The sequence below is a fragment of the Heterocephalus glaber genome, unplaced genomic scaffold (assembly GCF_053883595.1).
Source record: "Heterocephalus glaber isolate CG9 unplaced genomic scaffold, H.glaber_assembly_v1.0 deba00000809, whole genome shotgun sequence".
Lineage (NCBI taxonomy): Eukaryota > Metazoa > Chordata > Mammalia > Rodentia > Bathyergidae > Heterocephalus > Heterocephalus glaber.
Window position 1 is genome coordinate 4,490,360 of NW_028258163.1, and position 18,605 is coordinate 4,508,964.

Consider the following 18,605-nt stretch of genomic DNA (forward strand, 5'->3'; position numbering starts at 1 on the left):
GATTTTTTAAGGGATAAAAATTCTGGAAGGTATCTTAATAAAATTCAAGTCAAAGTTTGTAAGAGAAAAAAGCAAGATGAAGACTGAGTCCTTTAATAATTCAGCCTACCCACGTGAACAGCAGAACCCAGAACCACTGCATCAAAAAATCAGCCTAAGCATCACGCTCTCTGGTGGTGTTCTCCAGAACACAGTATATAATTACTCGCGCTTTTGCATTACTGTGTTTTCATAGCACGCAGGGAATTAACTATGTCAGAATTATCTGGGAAGTATTTAAAACAAAGAAAAATCGTAGTTTAACTTCTTCCCTGGAAATTCTAATTCCAAATAGCTGGAATGGAGCCTGGCTACTGTTTGTTACACAAGTCTCTGTAGGCTCTTTTAAGTCACTGGAAATATTCCGTAGCTTGGGTATAAAACAGCACAAATATTCACAGATGTGAAAATTCAGCTATTTATACAATCAATATTTGTGCAGTTTACTGGATATAAAACATACCTCAATAAAGAAGTAAATAAAAAGAAAAATCATGTTTTAAAAATTTAGTCCAAATAATTCATTGCCTTGGACGTGCAGAACATACTGCTTTAAGTCAATAAAGCTACCGATCACATTACACAGTAAAAATCTTCTGTTTAACCTTATGACAAGTTTCCAGATGCTGGAAAAAAAGGGAAAGATGATTTTTCTTCCTTAAAATATCAATGAAATGCAACTGACAATGGTTATTTACTTTGACTTGAATGTTTATGCAGGGTCTCATTACCCTAAGTATCATCATGTCACCAGCCCAAAGTGAACGACATGAAACATAACAAAAGAAAAAAATGGTTAGCCCACATAACTTTTCTATTGCTATAAAACACATTTTATATGAAAAACAACAAGCATCATTTGTTATGTTGGTTAAAAAAAATCACAAGTGTTAAACTGGGTATGGTGGCACACACCCATAATCCCAATACCTTGGGAGTCCGAACCCTGGGTCACAGTGAGACACCATTTAAAGAAAGAGTATACATATAATATATTTTAAAAGGCTGTCAAAGTAGTAATATTCCCCACTCTAAAAAATTTGAGCCAGGCACGGTGATATATATCTGCAATCCAGCACCTGGGAGGCTGAGGCAGAAGACTGAAAGAGCTGCCAGCCTGAACTACTTAGCTAAACTATCTTAAAAAAAAAAAAAAAAAAAATTGAGCCAGGCGTGTGGTGCACACCTGTAATCCAGCAGTCCAGAGGCTGAGGCAGGAGAAATGCTGCACGTTCAAGGCCAGCCTAAGCTACATAGTGAGATCCTACCTCAAAAACAAAAGCAATAAACAAACAACATAAAAAGAGGTCTAATTCACATAACACAAAATGTATATGCATTTCAGTGGTTTTTAGTATATGTACATGTGCATACAACTATTACCCCTATCTAACATATCCATTAATCAAAACAAAAACAACAACAAAAACTAAGTCCATTAGTAGTCATTTTCCTTCACCCTCTCCCTAATCCTCTGGAAATCCCCAAACGACTTTTGCCTATTCCAGACACTTAATGTCAATGGAGCCATATAACATGCACTTTTTTGGTGCTGGTTTCTTTTACTTAGCATAGTGTTTTCAAGGTTCATCATGTTATATGTTGTAACATGTATCAATATTTTATTCCTTTTGGTTGGCAAATAATTTTCCACTATAGGGATATACAATATTTTGTTTATCTAGTCATCAGTTGTTTTTGTGTACTCCTGTGTATAACTTTTTTGGTGTGTGACTTTTTTGGTATGTTTTTAATTTTCTTGGGTGTATGTGGGAGAGTGCTGTTGGGTCTTATACCACTAAATTTAACATTTTGAGGAACTACCAAAGAGTTTTCCAAAGCAGCTACACTGCTTTATATTTCCATCAGCAATGCATAAATATTATAATCTCACTACAACCCTACCCCAAACACTTGGCATTGTCTGTCTTTGGTCACGGCCATCACAGTGAGTGTCAAGTGGTTACAGCACTGTGGTTCTGACTTCCTTGGTGACTAACAGTGCTGACATCTTTTCATGTGCTTAGTTCAAGTTAGTGACTTTAATTTTAACCCTTAACTTTGGAGAGATCTGAATGAAATGTTTACAGTACTTAGGGACACTGCTCCTTACACAAACATCTGGAGAGATGTCATTTGAGGTGATGCTTTCTGTAGTTCTCAGAACTGCAAGGGGTCTTCGTTGGGCTAGAACTTGTGGGTTATCTGCAGGACTGGAAAAAGACATACACCGTTTAGTAATTCTTTTTGTTTACACTGATAACAATTAACCCTTAATTCATTCTCACTTATAATAACAGAGAACTTAAAATACAAAAACAAAAACAAACCTTTCATTCTTCTTTTCTGAAAGAAGAAACTCATCAAAAATGGAGAAAGGTACACTGCAACCTACAGAGAGAGAGAGAGAGACTATATATATATATATATATATATATATATATATACACACATAGTTGACTCAAGACAACTAGATAAATTAATATTTTGTGCTGTTTGAAAGCAGAAAGCAATTTATTTTTTATAATAAAATATTTCAAATATATAAAAGTCAAGATCATTTAACAATTATCTAAACGTGGATGATCTCGCTCTACTCTACTTTCCCCACCAGTGCTACTATTCCCCAATCCAACAGGATGATTTTGAAATAAATTCAAGATACCGTATCATTTCATCTGTAAATATTTCAGTAATTTTTCTAAAAGAAGCTCTTTCAAAAAGTCTAATCTCAAGACATGACACCTAAATAAGTAATACATATTAATATCTAGTCATGTTTAAAATTTTACCAATTTTTGAAAACACTGTCCAATAGTTTGATTGAATTGGAAATGCAGAGTAAGATCCATATACTGTGACTAGTTCAAATGCCTCTTATTTTATAGGGCTTTTTTTGAGAAACTGGCTCATTAGCCATATAATACTGGCTGATGCCAATCTCATCTCTGTTGTTTAACGTGTTCCTCCACGCTTTGAGTTCCTATAAATCTGCAGTTAGAAATACGAGACTCAATTAGATTTATTTTTTGCAAAACTACTTACAAGTGTATATTCATGTTTCTACCACTTTTAACACATTTCTGAATAGAAAAGAAAACCAATTTGAATATAAAGTAGTTTTAAACTCTTTTTTCCCCTCTAAAAAAAAAAAAAGCACTTGCTTATAGTCTTGGCTGCTGGATTCTATATGCTTAGTATAGAGTTCAGTAATTAAAGTGAAGATTATTTGGTGGTTAGTATAAATTTATAATTAAAACAAATATTCAAAGCACTGAAAAATGTTATAAAAAATACCTTTTCAAATGTCTATGCTGTCTCAAATCATGTATACCAAATTCCATGATTCAAAGATCCAGTAATACCCTATTCCTCCTGCCTACCTTCTTTCAACCCCTTTACCATAATTAAGATAAATATTTACCATTTTAATCACGCATTTTATTTTTTGGTACAGGGGATCGAACTCGGGTCCTTGCACTTGCGCAGCAGGCAGCAAAACCACTGAGCTAAATCCCCGGCCCAAATCATGCATTTTTTTTATCAGCAAGTCCTTAGTGAGGCTGTCAAACACAACTCACCTTTGGAGTGAGAATCCTCTTGCCAAATGTCATCTGTGGGTGAAGTTTCCCTGTAATGAAATTTGTTTGAAAATGTGCTCAATACCCACAGAAAGAACTGTTTAATTTTTTAAAAGTCTAAGAGCCTTTGCCATTAAATATAATCTTTATTCTAAGATAATTACTTTACCACTGTCAATTCGAATTCTCTTGAAGATGGAACCTTCAGTTATTAAAAGTTCTGTTGAAATATACTTGACAATAGATGTTATATCATATTAACAGTTAAACACATTACAAAATGGTAAGCTGCCATTCTCATAAGACAAACAAAAATAGAATACAGGGCTAGGGATTTAGCTCAGTGGTGTGCCGCCAGCCTTGTAGGCACAAGGTCCTGAGTTTCATCCCCAGTACTGCAAGATGCACCAGTGTTAACAGTAGTTCTCTTTTAAAATATCATTTATTGGGTCGGGGATTTAGCTCAGTGGTTTTGCTGCCTGCCGCGCAAGCGCAAGGACCCGAGTTCGATCCCTGGTACCAAAAAAAAAAAAATCATTTCTATTTCTTTCTATAGGAGGATATGTATTTTTAATGGGAAAAGCCAACACTCCCCCTTTCCTCATCAGCATTAAAGCTTACAGAAATCATGACTAAATGCTGTGAAAGTCACAGAGACTTCCCTCAATTCTTTCCAAAAGTACAATCCCTTCCACCAATGTGCTCTTCTTACCCAAGACAAGAGCTCACTGGACAAACAGAACCAGATGGAGCCATTCCTGGTACTTTCTGAGATTCAGATGCAATCTGCAGTTCAGCTGTTTCCTTTGCAGGCACCCTTTCTTTTTGCTGTTGTATTAAAATAAACAAAATTAGTATCCTTCTCATCCAAAAACTGTTGCATTTTTTTTTTTTTTTTTTGACAGGGTTTTACTATGTAGTTCAGACTGGCTTTGAACTCACTACGTAGCCTAGGCTTCCCTTGAACTCCTGGCAATCCTCCTGCCTCAGCCTCCCAAGTGCTAGGATTTCAGGCATGCACCACCATGCCCAACATTGCTGCCTATTTTCAAGTGCTAGCTCCAATATTAGCTTTACCACTTTTCTAGATGCCCACATGAAATATCTGTATCACAAAAGTTCTATCTGATAATTTATGTTCCTACTGCATCCTGGCATTGCCGAACTGTACTCAATTGAGGATGGGCACATACTGAATTCTTTAGTTAACCTCATTTTAATGGAAAATGACCAGAATAAAAAGCTAAAATCAGAATTAACAAAATAATGAACTATAATTAAAAAGTTAATAAGCTGTCACTTATTTCACAAACCATATATCACCTGTTAAATTACATTTGAAGTCACCTATTACTTTCATGCTCAACTTTTCTACTAATAACTCATAAACTCCCCCAAACAGGATGGGGGTTGGGAGGACTTTAACTTTCCAGATTGAGGTTTGCTTTTTTTTTGGTACCAGGGATCAAACTTGGGTCCTTGCACTTGTGCAGCAGGTGGCGAAACCACTGAGCAAAATCCCCGGCCCTAGGGAGGACTTTAACTTTCTATACTTCTGTATTGTTTACATTTATTTCAAGTTGGGCATGTAGCTCAGTGGTACAGCATTTGCCTAGCACATCTGAGGACATGGGTGCACTGAACCACAAATTTTTAAAAACTGGCTAAATTTATTTCAATGAGCATTAGTTTTGTGTATTAGAAAAAGGAAAAAATTACCTGATCACCTGTTCTTTCTTCTTGAGTAATTTGGATTTCTTTCAGTTTCTTCTCCATCTCTTCAATCTGTTTCTTCATTTCTGCTATCTTCTGTTCACTGCTCAAGAGCTCAGCTAGAAACAGTGAAGTTGACACAGGTCTTACTCCCAACAGCAACTTATTCTGTCAAAAACTACCATTGGAGCTCATATCTTCAATATGTTATGTTAATACAGATGAAAATTATATAAGCAGAACAAAGTCCTTAATTTGAGATCTAGGTTTCTTTTTCAGTACTGGGGATTGAACTCAGGACCTTGTGTTTGTGAGGCAGGCAGCAGTACCACTGAGCTAAATCCCTGGCCCAATCTAGGTTTTTAAAATCTAGTTTAAAAAAAAAAAAAAAAAAAAAAAAAAAAAATATATATATATATATAAATATAAATAAATACCTATTATGTGCCAAATACAACTTGAAAACTTATGCTTCAGTGGTATGTAATATAAAGTCTCTGGTTCTGTGATATAAACATTCAAACTCGGAGAAAAGCACACAAATTTGTAAATTATTAAGAAAACCATTGTAGCTGGGTGATGAGGCACATGCCTGTAATCTCAGCACTCAGGAGGCTAAGGTAGGAGGATGCCAAGTTTGGGGACAGCCTGGATGACATATAAGACCATCTCAAACAAAACAAAATAGAATAAAAGAAAACCATTATTCAAAGAGCCAGCCTAAAATAGGTGATGTGACTGTGTGATTTGGTAAAGGTATGGAGGTCAATGGCTACTTAAGACCAGTAATCAGGAAAGCTTTTTCTGATAAAGTGATGATAAAATTGAAACTTAAATGACAAGGAGGTCAGTCATATAAAGATCTGGGGAGAGTTTCATAATGGAGGAGGAAGATTATTGTGTGTCAGAATCCAAAAGAAGGTCAGCCTGGTTGCAGCATACTATTAAAAACTGGGGTTGGAGAAGTAAGCATTAATATTGGATATCTTAGTCTGTTCAGGCTACTGTAACAAAACACAACTGGGTGGTTTATAAGAAAAAACTAGAAATGTATTTCTTCTGGAGGCTGAAGTCCAAATCAAGGTCCCAACAGATTCAGTGTCTTGTAAGGGACCACTGTCTAGATCACAGACAGTACCTTCTTGCTGTGTTCTCACATGGTAGAGGTGGCAAGGATCTCTGTGAAGTTTCTTTTATGAGAGCACTAATCTTATTCATAAGAATTCTGTACTCTTGAAATAATCACTTTCCAAAGGTCTCACCTTTAATACCAGTTCAACATATGAATGGGGGTGGGAGGTGAGGAAAGGACACAAATAGTGTGAATGGAGACAAAACAAAGATTTGGGAAGTATGTTGGTGGCAAAGTTGATAAATTTAATCATTAGATGTGGGGGAATGGTAAGGAAAGAGGAAATCAAAGACAACCAGATATTTTTTTATCTTATACAACCATGTGCACGATGATGCCTTTTATTGAAGTGAGGAAGCCTGGGTCTGGTATGTGGCAGAAATCAGTAATTCTATTTTGGCCATGTAGAATTTAAAGTACCTATTAGGAGCTGGTGTTGTAGCTTAGTGGTAGAGTATGTATTTAGTTAATGAGTGGAATTTAGGTGAAACATCAAGAATGAGGGTATAAATGAGAGTCCATGGCTGGTTTTCTGGTACTGGAAATTGAATTGATTGCCATACACGTTAGGCAAGTACTCTACCACTGAACTATATCCCTATCCCTTTTTACTTTGAGACAGGGTCTAAGTTGCCCAAGGCAGCCTGGAATTTGTGATCTTCCTGCCTCAGCCTCCTGAGTGGCTGGGATTATAGGTATGTGCTGCTGTACCTGGATGAAGCTAGAGCTATTTGAAGGAAGAGAGGGAAATGGTTGGAAATAGCCAATAGGAAGAACAAACTTGTCTCTAGGATCTGACCATGGTGTACTCCTTTTCCCCTCTTAAGGCTCTCTTAAGACTTGGCAACAGTCTTTGAAGTAGATGAGAAATTACAAATTCATGAATTAGATTCAGAGACCAGCTTATGAAACAGGAATTTAAAAACATTAATAAGTTGATATCTCTTTAATCTAGGTATCTAGTTCTTTCTCTGGATCATATTTGGCTATCCTTGTATTTTATTGGTGGAGTGTGTGAGTTGCTTGGGATTGAACACAGGGCCTTGTGCATGCTAGGCAGGCACTCTACCACTGAGCAATACCGCAGCTCGCTTCCTATTTTCAAAAGCTTTACTCAACTAGCCCTTGCTTTGCCCTTCTCTCCCCTCCCTACCTAGACACACAGATTCTATCTTTCAGTATACTATTTGAACCTAGAACATACATCAATCTTGGAAGAGCCTAGGTGATACAATAAATTAAGGCAATTCTAGTTTTCTAGCAGTTTGTTTTATGAAAGTTTATTTCTAACCTGAAACTCAGATTTTTTTCTCAAATTGTAAGTGATGCTTAAATTTTCCTAGTCTTGCAAATACCCACCAAGAGAACTGAGCTACAATAATAGGTATTTTGGCCGTTTGTGTATAAAGAAATACTACCTTCTTCTTCTCTGGTAACAGGCCTTAATCAGAATGTCTGAATGGATGAGATGCATTCCTGGCTCTCTCCTCACCTGTCTCACGCTCTGATGCCTAGAGCTTCTCAGGTTCACCTCCCCACTGTTCAGCCTATCTTCTCCGTCTCTGGTCTCCAAGTACTCCAAGCTGCAGAATAGGATTGCTTTCTACTTTCCAAACATTCCCAGTTTTTCAATTTATAGTAAAGCTGCTCTTAATTTAAAAAGAAGATAATGTCTTTAGAAATGATGCAAGTAGCCATCTTAAGTATCAACCTGGGTGTGACCGGAATGTATTCATCTACATGAAGCAGCTGGAGAAACTTCAGGTACTGTATCAAAGGTACAGAGAACTAGCTATTCCAGGCAACCTTACTCCTTGGAGGGGAGAGTGGGACGTGGAACTCACACACTGTATGTCAGGGAGCTTATTGTATTGGGAAATATGAACTGTTCCTGCACTTCAGAGCTGCTGCGCCTCCTTTATTCCTGAATACAGACTCAGTTTTCCTCACCGTAAGTTTTTGTGGGAGGCAGCAACAGGAATTCTGCCTATATACAAAGAGAACCAGTACAGTTGCAGAAACATCACATAATGGTATAAATAGTGGGGGCAATTTTCCTCAGACAGTGTAGCAGCTCAACTTTCTCACAAATAAGTTATGTCCACAAACTTGAGTTTTATCAATATACATTACCTTCTCTTTGTTCTTTCAATTTTTTCCGGAAAGCTTCAGCCCGAATTTCTTCAAAAGAAAACTCCTCGACTCCTGCATAGATCTTCTCCTTACAATACATCACCTTATCTTTCTTTTCTTCTGGTTCTTGTTGATGACTCTGAACCCTTTGCAGGGGATCCCCTTCTTCCTTTCCAGGCTTCCTGGTGCTTAGAACATGGTTTATACTGGGCTCAATCTTACATGGTGTCCTAAAAAAGCAAAATAATTATTCATCTCCATAAGGTCTAAATGAGTTATTTTTTACATATTTTGACCAAACATTTGAACAGTGTCAGTAGTAAAACTATATGTGATCCATTTCAAAAAGTAAAAAGTAAGAATGATTGAGAAAAGAGGATAAAAATAACTTAAGGGACTGTCGATAACTATGTTGTGGGACTGGGGATGTGGCTCAGTGGCACAAGACTTACTTGGCATGTGCAAGGCCCTGGGTTCAATCCCCAACACTGGGAGGGGGAAGATTATGTTCTAAGGACTACTTTGCTAGGAGGAAAGAAATTAGTATTAAGTTAGGTTTGTCAAGTAACTTATATTACTTGGTAAAAATAAATCTTAAAACCACATCTTATTGAAACCTAGTGGACAAAAGGAAGTTAACCTATGCAATGTTATCATTTTTCACTGTTTAGCACCCAAAATAATTAGGAATATAGTATTAGGAAACTGATGTGAAGTTCAAGGTTTCTAGCTGAGTGGCAAGAATGAAAGAGGCAGTATAGGTTTCCAAAATGAAGCCTAATATACCTTACTCAGGAGAAAGTAACCCTAGTGTGGGTCAGAATCACTTATACCTTATTTTCTAATATACTTTTTTACAACTAAAGATAATCTGGTCCTTGCCAGATCTGCCTAATCAGGGCCTGTAACAGTACAGCCTAAGCATGTACACATTTAAAGTTTCCCCAACTTGCTCAATCTGATAAAGGGCTTCTATAAAAAACTCCCATTAGATATCATACTTCACGGTTTAAACTTTTCCTCTAAGGACAGGAGAAAGACAAGAGTGTCCATTCTTGTCACTACTGTTCAATATTGTTCTAAAAGTTTTAGCCAGGGAAATTAGGCAGGGAGGAAAAAGTAAGGAGTCTAGATGGGAAAGGAAGAAGTTAAACTCTGTTTGCAGAGAACATGAACTTATATACAGAAAATCCTCAGGATCCACTAAAAATCTATTACATAATAAATGAGTTCATCAAAACCAGAGGATACAAGGTCCTGAAAAATAAATTTTACTGCTAGGTAAGATGGGGTATGCCTGTAGTCCCAGCTACTCCAGAGGCTGAATTCAGTTGTATTTTATATACTGGCAGTGAACAATCTGAAAATGAAATTTAAAAATAATTCTATTTACAATAGCTTCATAAATAATCTTATTTACAACAGCTTCATAAAGAATAAAATCCTCCGTACATGTCTTTGATCTATTGAGAAGGTTCTGTTCTACTTCTAGTCTCCTGATAGCTTTTACCATGAATAGCTGTAGAATTTAGTCCAATACTTTTTCGGCAACTACTGATGGGATCATATGGCTTTTTCCTTTCCTCTGTTAAAATGATGACTTATGTGGGTGGATCTTCCAATGCTGAACCAACACTGCCATCCCTATAATAAAACCACTTACTACATACTGCCAGATCGGACTTCTAATAGTTTCTTTTGTTAAACAATTTTTTATTTATGTTCATACTTTTCTATTATCTTTATCCAGTTTTTGTATTAGCACCATGTTGATTTCCTAAAATGAGGGGAGAAGTGTTCCTTCTTTTTTCTGCTTTAATTGTTTGATATAATTTATCAGTTAAAATGTATATGAGCCTGTTGTTGTCATATAAGTAGGTTTTTAAGCTAGGAATATATTTTCTTTAACAGGTGCTATTCAAATTTTATATTTCTTCCAGAGTCAGTTTCATTAATTTGTCTTCCAAGGTACTTCATAGAAGTTGTCAAATTTATTTCAAAAAAGATTTTTGTAATATGCTTTCTATATCCTTTTAAATTCTATAAAATCTGTGGTAATGTCTTCTAAATCTTGACATTGTAATTTAAAAAAATGTATAACTGATATTGTATAATAGGAAGAAAAGTTCTAAAGGAGTAGGGGAAGTGGGAGGGGTAGGGGAAGGAAAGAAGGGAAAAGAAAAAATATGAGAAAAGGAAAAAAATGGAAACAAAGTCTTTGTAAATAGGGAAGAGTGAAGGGAGGGCAGGGAAATGGGGGAAAAAATAAGAACCAAAATACGTCATGTAAAGGTACAAGATCTCAATGATGAATGTAACTGTATTTTATACCTAAAATATACCAATAAACTTAATGGAAGAAAAATGAATAAAATACTCTGGAATAAATTTAAAATATAGTATGTACAGACATTTCACCAAAGAAATATTGATGGCAAATATGAGAAGGTGCTCAATCAACATCCTAAGTCATTAAGTAACTGCAAATTAAGATAATAATGATACCACTCACAAACCTATTTGATGTTTAAAACCTAAAATACTAGCAATACTGAATACTGCTAACGATGTGGAGCAACAGGAACTGTCATTTATTACTAACAGGAATGCAAAATGGTAAACCACTTTGGAAGGGAGTTTGGCACTTTTTTACATGGCTAAATTTAGTCTTATACAATCTGGTCAAGTGAATTGAAAACCTAAATTCACACAAAAACTTGTACATGAAAATTTATAGTAACTTATTCATAACTGCTAAAATTTGGAAGCAACTAAGATGACCTCCAGTAGGTGAATGAGTAAAACTGGTACACTGGTTCACTGAAGCATCATTCAGCACATGAGCTTCTGAGCAACATATGACATGGAAGAAATGTAAGTTTATATTGCTACATGAAAGAAGCCAGTCTGAGAAGGGTACTGTATGATCCCAGCTATATTACTTTCTGGAAAAGGCAAAACTATAAAGACAACAGAAACATTAGCTGTTCTCAGTGATTTACAGGGAAGAAGATGAAGGTGGAGCTTGTGTGACACTGTAATGGATGATATATGACATAATTCATGTGTCAAAATTCACAGGCTGTGAAACAACGAATCCTAATGTAAATTACAGACTTTAGAGTCAATAATTATAACAAATATACCACACTATTGCACGATGTTAATAATAGAGAAAACTGTGGATAGGGTTGGGAGAGATGTATATGGGAATTCTCTGAATTTGCTACTCAATTTTTCTATAAACCTAAAACTGCTCTAAAAATAGTTTATTATTTTATGAAAAAAAGCTCAAGGGGATGTAGCTCAACATTTGCTTAGATGTGGATGCTGAATTACATCCCCAGCAGGGGAGAAAAAAAAAAGAGAAAAAGAAAAAGCTGAAAACTTGTATTCTGAAAATTATAAAACATTGTAGAAAGAAATCAAAGTATAAATAAATAAAAAGACAGCCTATGTTCATGGATCAGAAGACTTAATATTGTTAAGAAGTTAATATTCATTAAATTGATGTACAGATTCCTCAGAATCCCTATCAGAAATCCCACATGGCCTTTTTGCAAAAAACAAACAAGTTGATCCTAAAACTCATATGGAATTGCAAGGAGAGCAGAATAATCGAAACACTCTCCCCCCGCCACCCCAGTACGGGGGATCGAACTCAGGACCTTGTGCTTGTGAGGCAGGCGTGGAACCACTGAGCTAAATCCCTGGTCCTCAAAACAGTCTTTAAAAAGAAGAACAAAGTTGAAGGATTCCTATTTCTCAGTTTCAAAAGTTATTAAAAATCTACAGTAACCACGATTGTGTAGAAAAGAAAAAAAAAGACTGTGTGGCATTATTTGCCATACAGATAGATGTATACATGAATTGAATAGTACTAAGGGTCTAGAAATAAAGTCAACTGATTTTCAACAAGGCAGCCAAGATCATTCAGTGAGGAAAGAACAGTCTTTTCAACACTTTTGGTGCCACGAGAAGTGGCTATCCACATGGAGGGAATGAATCTAGACCTCTTCTTTTTACTATATATGAAAATCAGCTGAGGCTCATAGACCTAACTGTAAGAGCTAAAACTGAAAAGCTCTTAGAAGAAAATATAGTAGTAAATCTTCATGACCTTGGATTAGGCAATGCCATCCTAAATGTAATACCAAAAACACAAAGAGACAAATTACATTTCATCAAAATTAAAACAAATAAAACACTTTGAGGCTTCAAAAGATATTATCAAGAAAATGAAAAGACAACTCATAAAATGGGAGAAAATATTTGTAAATTATGTATCTGATAAGGAATTTATATCCAGAACATACAAAGAACACAACAATAAAAAGACAAATAACCCAATCAAGAAACTGCCAAAGAATCTGAACACACATTTCTTCAAAGATACACAAATGGCCAATGAGTCCAACAAAAGATGCTCAACATCATCTGTTGTTAGGAAAATTAAATTAAAACCATAATAAGATATAATGTCACACCAACTTGGATGGCAATAACCAAAGACAGATAATCATTGGGATTGATGTACAGAAACTAGAACACTCACATGATATGAGGTGAATATGTAAAATGCCATAGCCTCTTTGGAAAACAGCTTGAAATGCCTCAAAATATAAAACACAGAGTTACCATAGGACCCAGAAATTCCTATTTTACATATATAACCCCCAAAATGAAAACCTGTCCATACAAAAATGTATACATGAGTATTCGTAGCAAAAGTTTTGTTTGTTTGTTTTTGTTTTTTTGAGACAGGGTCTCCCTATGTAGTTCACGCTGGCCTTGAACTCACTATGTAGTCTAGGCTGGCCTCAAACTTGTGGCAATCCTCCTGCCTCAGCCTCCCCAGTGCTGAGATTACAGGCATGTGCACTATACCTGGCTGCAAAAATTATTGTTCTTTTTTTTTTTTGGTACCAGGGATCGGACCTTGTGCTTGCAAGGCAGGCAGCGGCACTACTGAGCTAAACCCTCAGCTGCAAAAATTATTCTTAACAGCCCCAAAGTAGAAACAACCCAAATTTCTACTAATTGATACCTGGATAAATAAAATGTTAAATATCCATACCAATGGAATATTACTTGTAAATAAAATGGAATGAATTTTTTTTTTTGGAATGAAATTCTGATACATGTTACAATATGGGTGGACCGTAACAACATATAAGACCAAGTGAAAAACAAAAGTTACAAGAGACCACATAGTGTATGATTTGATGGCAAATCTGCAGAAACAGAAAATAAAGTAGTGGTAAGGGTTAGAGGCAGGGAATGAGTAGGGTGGTGAATGGAATATGACTATAAATGTACAGGGTTCTTTTATGGAGTGATGGAAAAGCTCTAAAATGGATAGTGGTAAGAGCTCCACAACTCTAAATATACTAAAAGCCACTAAATCACATATTTCAAATGAGTAAATTGTATGGGAGGTAAATTATATCTCAATAAAGCTTTAAAAAAATCTTTAGTCACCCATAGTGGTACACACTTGTAATCCCAACACTCAGGAGGCTGAAGCAGGAGGATCATGAGTTTAAGGCCAACCTGATATCTATATATCTATATATCTATATCTATATTTATATCTATATCTATATCATTATTGAAACCCTGTCTCATGCCCCAAGCCTAGTCTCATAATTTAAAACAAATATTCCAGGTGATTCTGAATGTATAACAAAGGGTGCAAATCAATGGTGAAGAGAGGGGCATAGGGGAAATAAAAGGAAAATGAGAGGCCATTAAAAGGTCGGGTCATGGGGTATAGCTCAGTGGTGGAACACTCACCTATCAAGGTTAAAGCCCTGGGTTGACCAACAGAGCTAACAGACAACCTACAATGTGGGAAAAAATTTTTACCAGCTGTTCCTCAGACAAGGATCTACTATCTAGAATATATAAAGAACTGAAAAAAATCAGATCCCCCAAATTCAAAGACCCAGTTCAAAAATGGGCATCTGAAATGAACAGACATTTCTCAGACAAGGAAGTAAAAGCAGCAAATAAACATATGAAAAAATGTTCAACATCCCTGGTCATTCCAGAGATGCAGATGAAAACAGCACTGAGATTCCACCTCACCCCAGAAAGAATGGCTGCTATCAAGAAATCACCAATAACAAATGCTGGTGGGGGTGTGGGGAGAAAGGAACCCTTCTCCATTGTTGGTAGGAGTGTAGACTGGTGCAACCACTGTGGAAATCAGTATGGAGATACCTCAAAGAACTAGGACTGGAAGTCCCATTTGATCCAGCCATTCCCCTGCTGGGTAGCTTCCTAAAAGAATTAAAAGAATAATACCACAGTGATATATGTGCACCCATGTGTATAGCGGCACAGTTTGCAATAGCTAAAGTTTGGAAACAGTCTAAATGCCCATCAACCGGAAACTGGACAAAGAAGACGTTGTTTTTTTAATAAAATGGAGTACTACTCAGCCATAAAGAACAAGAAACTAGGGACATTTATAGCTAAATGGATGCATATGGAGGCCATACTCTTAAGTGAAAAATAAATAAGACACACATGTGTAAATACCAAACAGTTTCTCTAGTGTGAGAAACTGAAAGTGTAAATAAGGATTAAAATGATTAAAACAAATAATTGACAATTTCAAATAGGAAGAAAAGGTCCAAAGGGTTAAGAGAAGTGGGAGGGGAAGGGGAAAGGAAAGAAGGGAAGGGAAAAATTATAAGAAAAGGAAAAAATGGAAACAAAGTCTTTGTAAATAGGGAAGGGTGGAGGGAATGAAGGGAGGACAGGGAATGGGGAAAAAATAAGAACTAAGATACATCATGTACAGGTACAAGCACCCAATGATGAATGTAAATGTATTGTATACCTAAAATGTACCAATAAAAGAATTTAAGGAAAAAAAAATAAAGCCCTGGTTTGGATCCTCAACATCAAACAAAGAAAAAACAATAAAACAAAACAAAAATGGTAAAATGAAGTAACTAGATATCACAGGGATCCTTTTCATTATTTCATAGTCCCTCATGAGAATTTTGGTTTTCTCAAAAAAAAAAAGAAAAAAAAAAAAAGCACAAGATGGGAATTGCTGTATTGGGGCCAGGGGTTTAGCTCAGCGGTTCCGCCACCTGCCGGTTCTGCCACCTGCCTCGCAAGCGCAAGGTCCCGAGTTTGATCCCCAGTACCAAAAAAAAAAACAACACAAGATGAGAATTTGGTTTTCTGTATTTGTTACTCATACCACAAGTCTATTCACAAGATTGAAAGACAAGTGTCTGGAGGCTGAGTGTGTGCAAGCATACACAGACCCTGGGTTCAAATCCCATCACCGAAACAAAAAAATAAATTAGAATAGATTCAAAGCTAAGCATTAAAGTAACTTAAACTTGGATTCTAGACCTGGATCTGCAACTAAATAGCTGTGATTGAAAAACTTGTTATATGATTTACTAGTCTGAAAATCTCTTAGCTACCTCATAAATATTACAAACACCCTGCAATAGTTTTTGACAATAACTTAAAAGTGTTTTATGTTTTCTAAATTGAAAGAACTATACAAAATAAATTAACATTATATGAATTTTAAAACTTTGGAAAACTTTTAATTAAAAAAATTTTTTAAATTTAAAAATTAAAGAAATTTAAAACTTTAAACATTTTAATAATTTGGAAAACTTTAAAACAAGATTTGATTTTGGTTTGGAACAAATTATTTTTCAATTTATACTTTAAAAAATTACAAGGAATAATGCACAAAGAAAAGTCAGCTTTTAACTAAAAGCAATGAGAAATCCTGGATTGGTACCAGGAACAGAAAAAGGACATTAGTAGAAAAAAACTACTGAGATCCAAAGACTTCTCTAGTTTAGTTAGCAGTATTGTACCAATGTCAGTTTTCTTTGATTTTGTTTTGTTTTAACAAATTTATCATGGCTTTAGTAAAACGTTAACATTAGGGGAAACAGTGAAATGCAAATATGAATCTTCTCTTGTATTACCTTTGTACCTTTTGTGTAAATCTAAAAATAATTCCAAAATAAAAAGTTTATTAAAAGAAAAAAGCCAGCAGGAGAAATCAGTTAAAGTTAAGAAAAGAGGATCTTTGCTGGGCATGGTGGCACACAGCTGTCAACAGCAGCTCTTGGGAGGCAAAGAGAGGTGGGTCACAAGTTTGAGCCCAGTCTTTGCAACTTAGCAAGACTTTGTCTTAAAAATTAAAAAAGCAGGCCAGGATTTAGCTCAGTGCAAAGGTCCTGGGTCCAATTTACCAACCAACCAACAAACCCAAAAAGGCAAAAACAAAAGCAAAGAAAAATATTGTATTTAAATGATCTCTAGAGCTGAATTACACAAAATATATTTCCAGAAGTACTTATAACTCTATAATCCATTCAATTAACATTTTTTAATGCCTACGCTATGCCCGCTACTGGAGTTAGAGTTGGAATTCATAGTCCCTGATCAAAAGGAGGTGAAACTCCAATAGGCAGAAAGAAAAAGGGCAATGTTAGGAATGATACAGAACATATAGTAAAGCTAAGGCAGAATGCTGGAGGTGGGGGCAGTATGGATGAAATGGTTTCTTAGAGGGGATAACGTTTAAGCAGAGTCCTAAGAGAATTAAGAATTAGGCAGGTGGAAGAAGAGGGCTAAGAGTAGTTTTGAGACCATTCTAGACAAGTTCAGGAACTTACAGTACAGAGTAACCACAAAATCTGGAGATGTTAGAAGAGGTTTGAATCATGAAATTTTATAAGGGTTTTATAATTTTTAAGTATAAATTGAAAAAATAATTTGTTCCAAATCAAATTTGTTTTATCTAAAAAAATTTGCTGACTAGCTTTAAAATTTATACATCAATTAATTTTGTATAGCTAGTTCAGTTCAGAAAACATACGAAGTCCTTATATTAGAAGTTACAGTGGACCCTTGAGTTACGACCAGGCTGACATACAAACCACCAGGTTACGACCAGAATTTTAGTTTTTAACTTACAACCAGAGACTTCAGTTATGACCTGAATGCCAGTTGACTGTGCTTCCAGATGGAATCAGATACAGATTTAACCTTTAAAGAGTTCTGGAAGGAACATTTGCAACATCTTTTCCTGTGTGGGATTAATTGAGAAATCCTGAACCAATGTCTAAGAACACTGAGATCTGCCTAGGAGAAAGTATGGCCTAACATTATACAACAGAGAGACTTTGAAGGCAACTGACCAACTTCAGTTACAACCAGCCCTCATGAGGAAATTGAGTTCATAAGTCAAGGGTCCACTGTGTTACCAAAAAGAAAACTGTTGTAGGATTTTTGTTTGTAATTGTGCAATAAATGGTGAGTTTGGGTTTCATCTCTAGGTTATGAGGAGAGGTTATGAGCAAGAGATTTTGATGTAGGCACTGACATGACCAGATGTGTACTGTAGAAGTGTAACAGCACAGGGGATGTGTGAGGAAAAATAATACTGAAGACAGGGAGATTCGTTGGCATATAGTTTGAATAAATGGCCCCCAACAGTCTGCATGTTAAAAGCTTGTTCCCCAGCCCCAGTGCTGTTGGAAGGAGATGAGACCCTTAAGAGATGGAGCCTAGTGGAAGTTTCCAGATTCCATGAAGGACCCCTGGGCAAAACTTGTGAAGGGGCCAGCAGAGCCCCAGCACTATGTGCTGCACTGGCACAGGCCCAAAGCACCAGGACCAATCAATTATTGCCTGAAAGCTCTGAAACTGTAAGCCAAAATCAACCTTTTCTTTTTGAGACAGGGTCTTACTATGTAGTTCGGGCTGGCCTTGAACTAGTAGCGATCTCCCAAGTGCTGGGATTACAGGCATGTGCCACCATGCCCGGCTCACCTTTTTTTTTTTTTTCACAAGCTGATTATCTCAGTATTTGTTATAGTGATGGAAAGCTGACTAACACAGATTGCAGAAATCCCAGCAAAGAAGAATGGGGACCCAAAGTCATAGAGTGTTAAATTTATCTCTATAAGAATTAAAAATATATAGCTGTGACTGTTACATGAGAC

At 36.0% G+C, this 18,605-nt stretch overlaps 1 protein-coding gene across 3 annotated transcripts in view; it reads right to left on the minus strand.

The window, feature by feature from the left end:
- Positions 1-18,605, minus strand: part of Bub1b (BUB1 mitotic checkpoint serine/threonine kinase B) — a 56,258-nt gene that overhangs the window by 13,103 nt on the left and 24,550 nt on the right. For 2 of the 3 annotated variants that reach the window (XM_004861540.3, XM_087207515.1), the window contains exons 9-14: positions 8,599-8,828; positions 5,340-5,452; positions 4,333-4,448; positions 3,621-3,670; positions 2,370-2,430; positions 2,153-2,252 (exon numbers count right to left, since the gene is read on the minus strand). In XM_004861540.3, coding sequence (XP_004861597.1) covers positions 2,153-2,252; positions 2,370-2,430; positions 3,621-3,670; positions 4,333-4,448; positions 5,340-5,452; positions 8,599-8,828 — 670 coding nt within the window. Of the gene's footprint in view, positions 1-2,152; positions 2,253-2,369; positions 2,452-3,620; positions 3,671-4,332; positions 4,449-5,339; positions 5,453-8,598; positions 8,829-18,605 lie in introns of all 3 variants that reach the window. The other variant, XM_087207514.1, reaches the window with a different exon arrangement.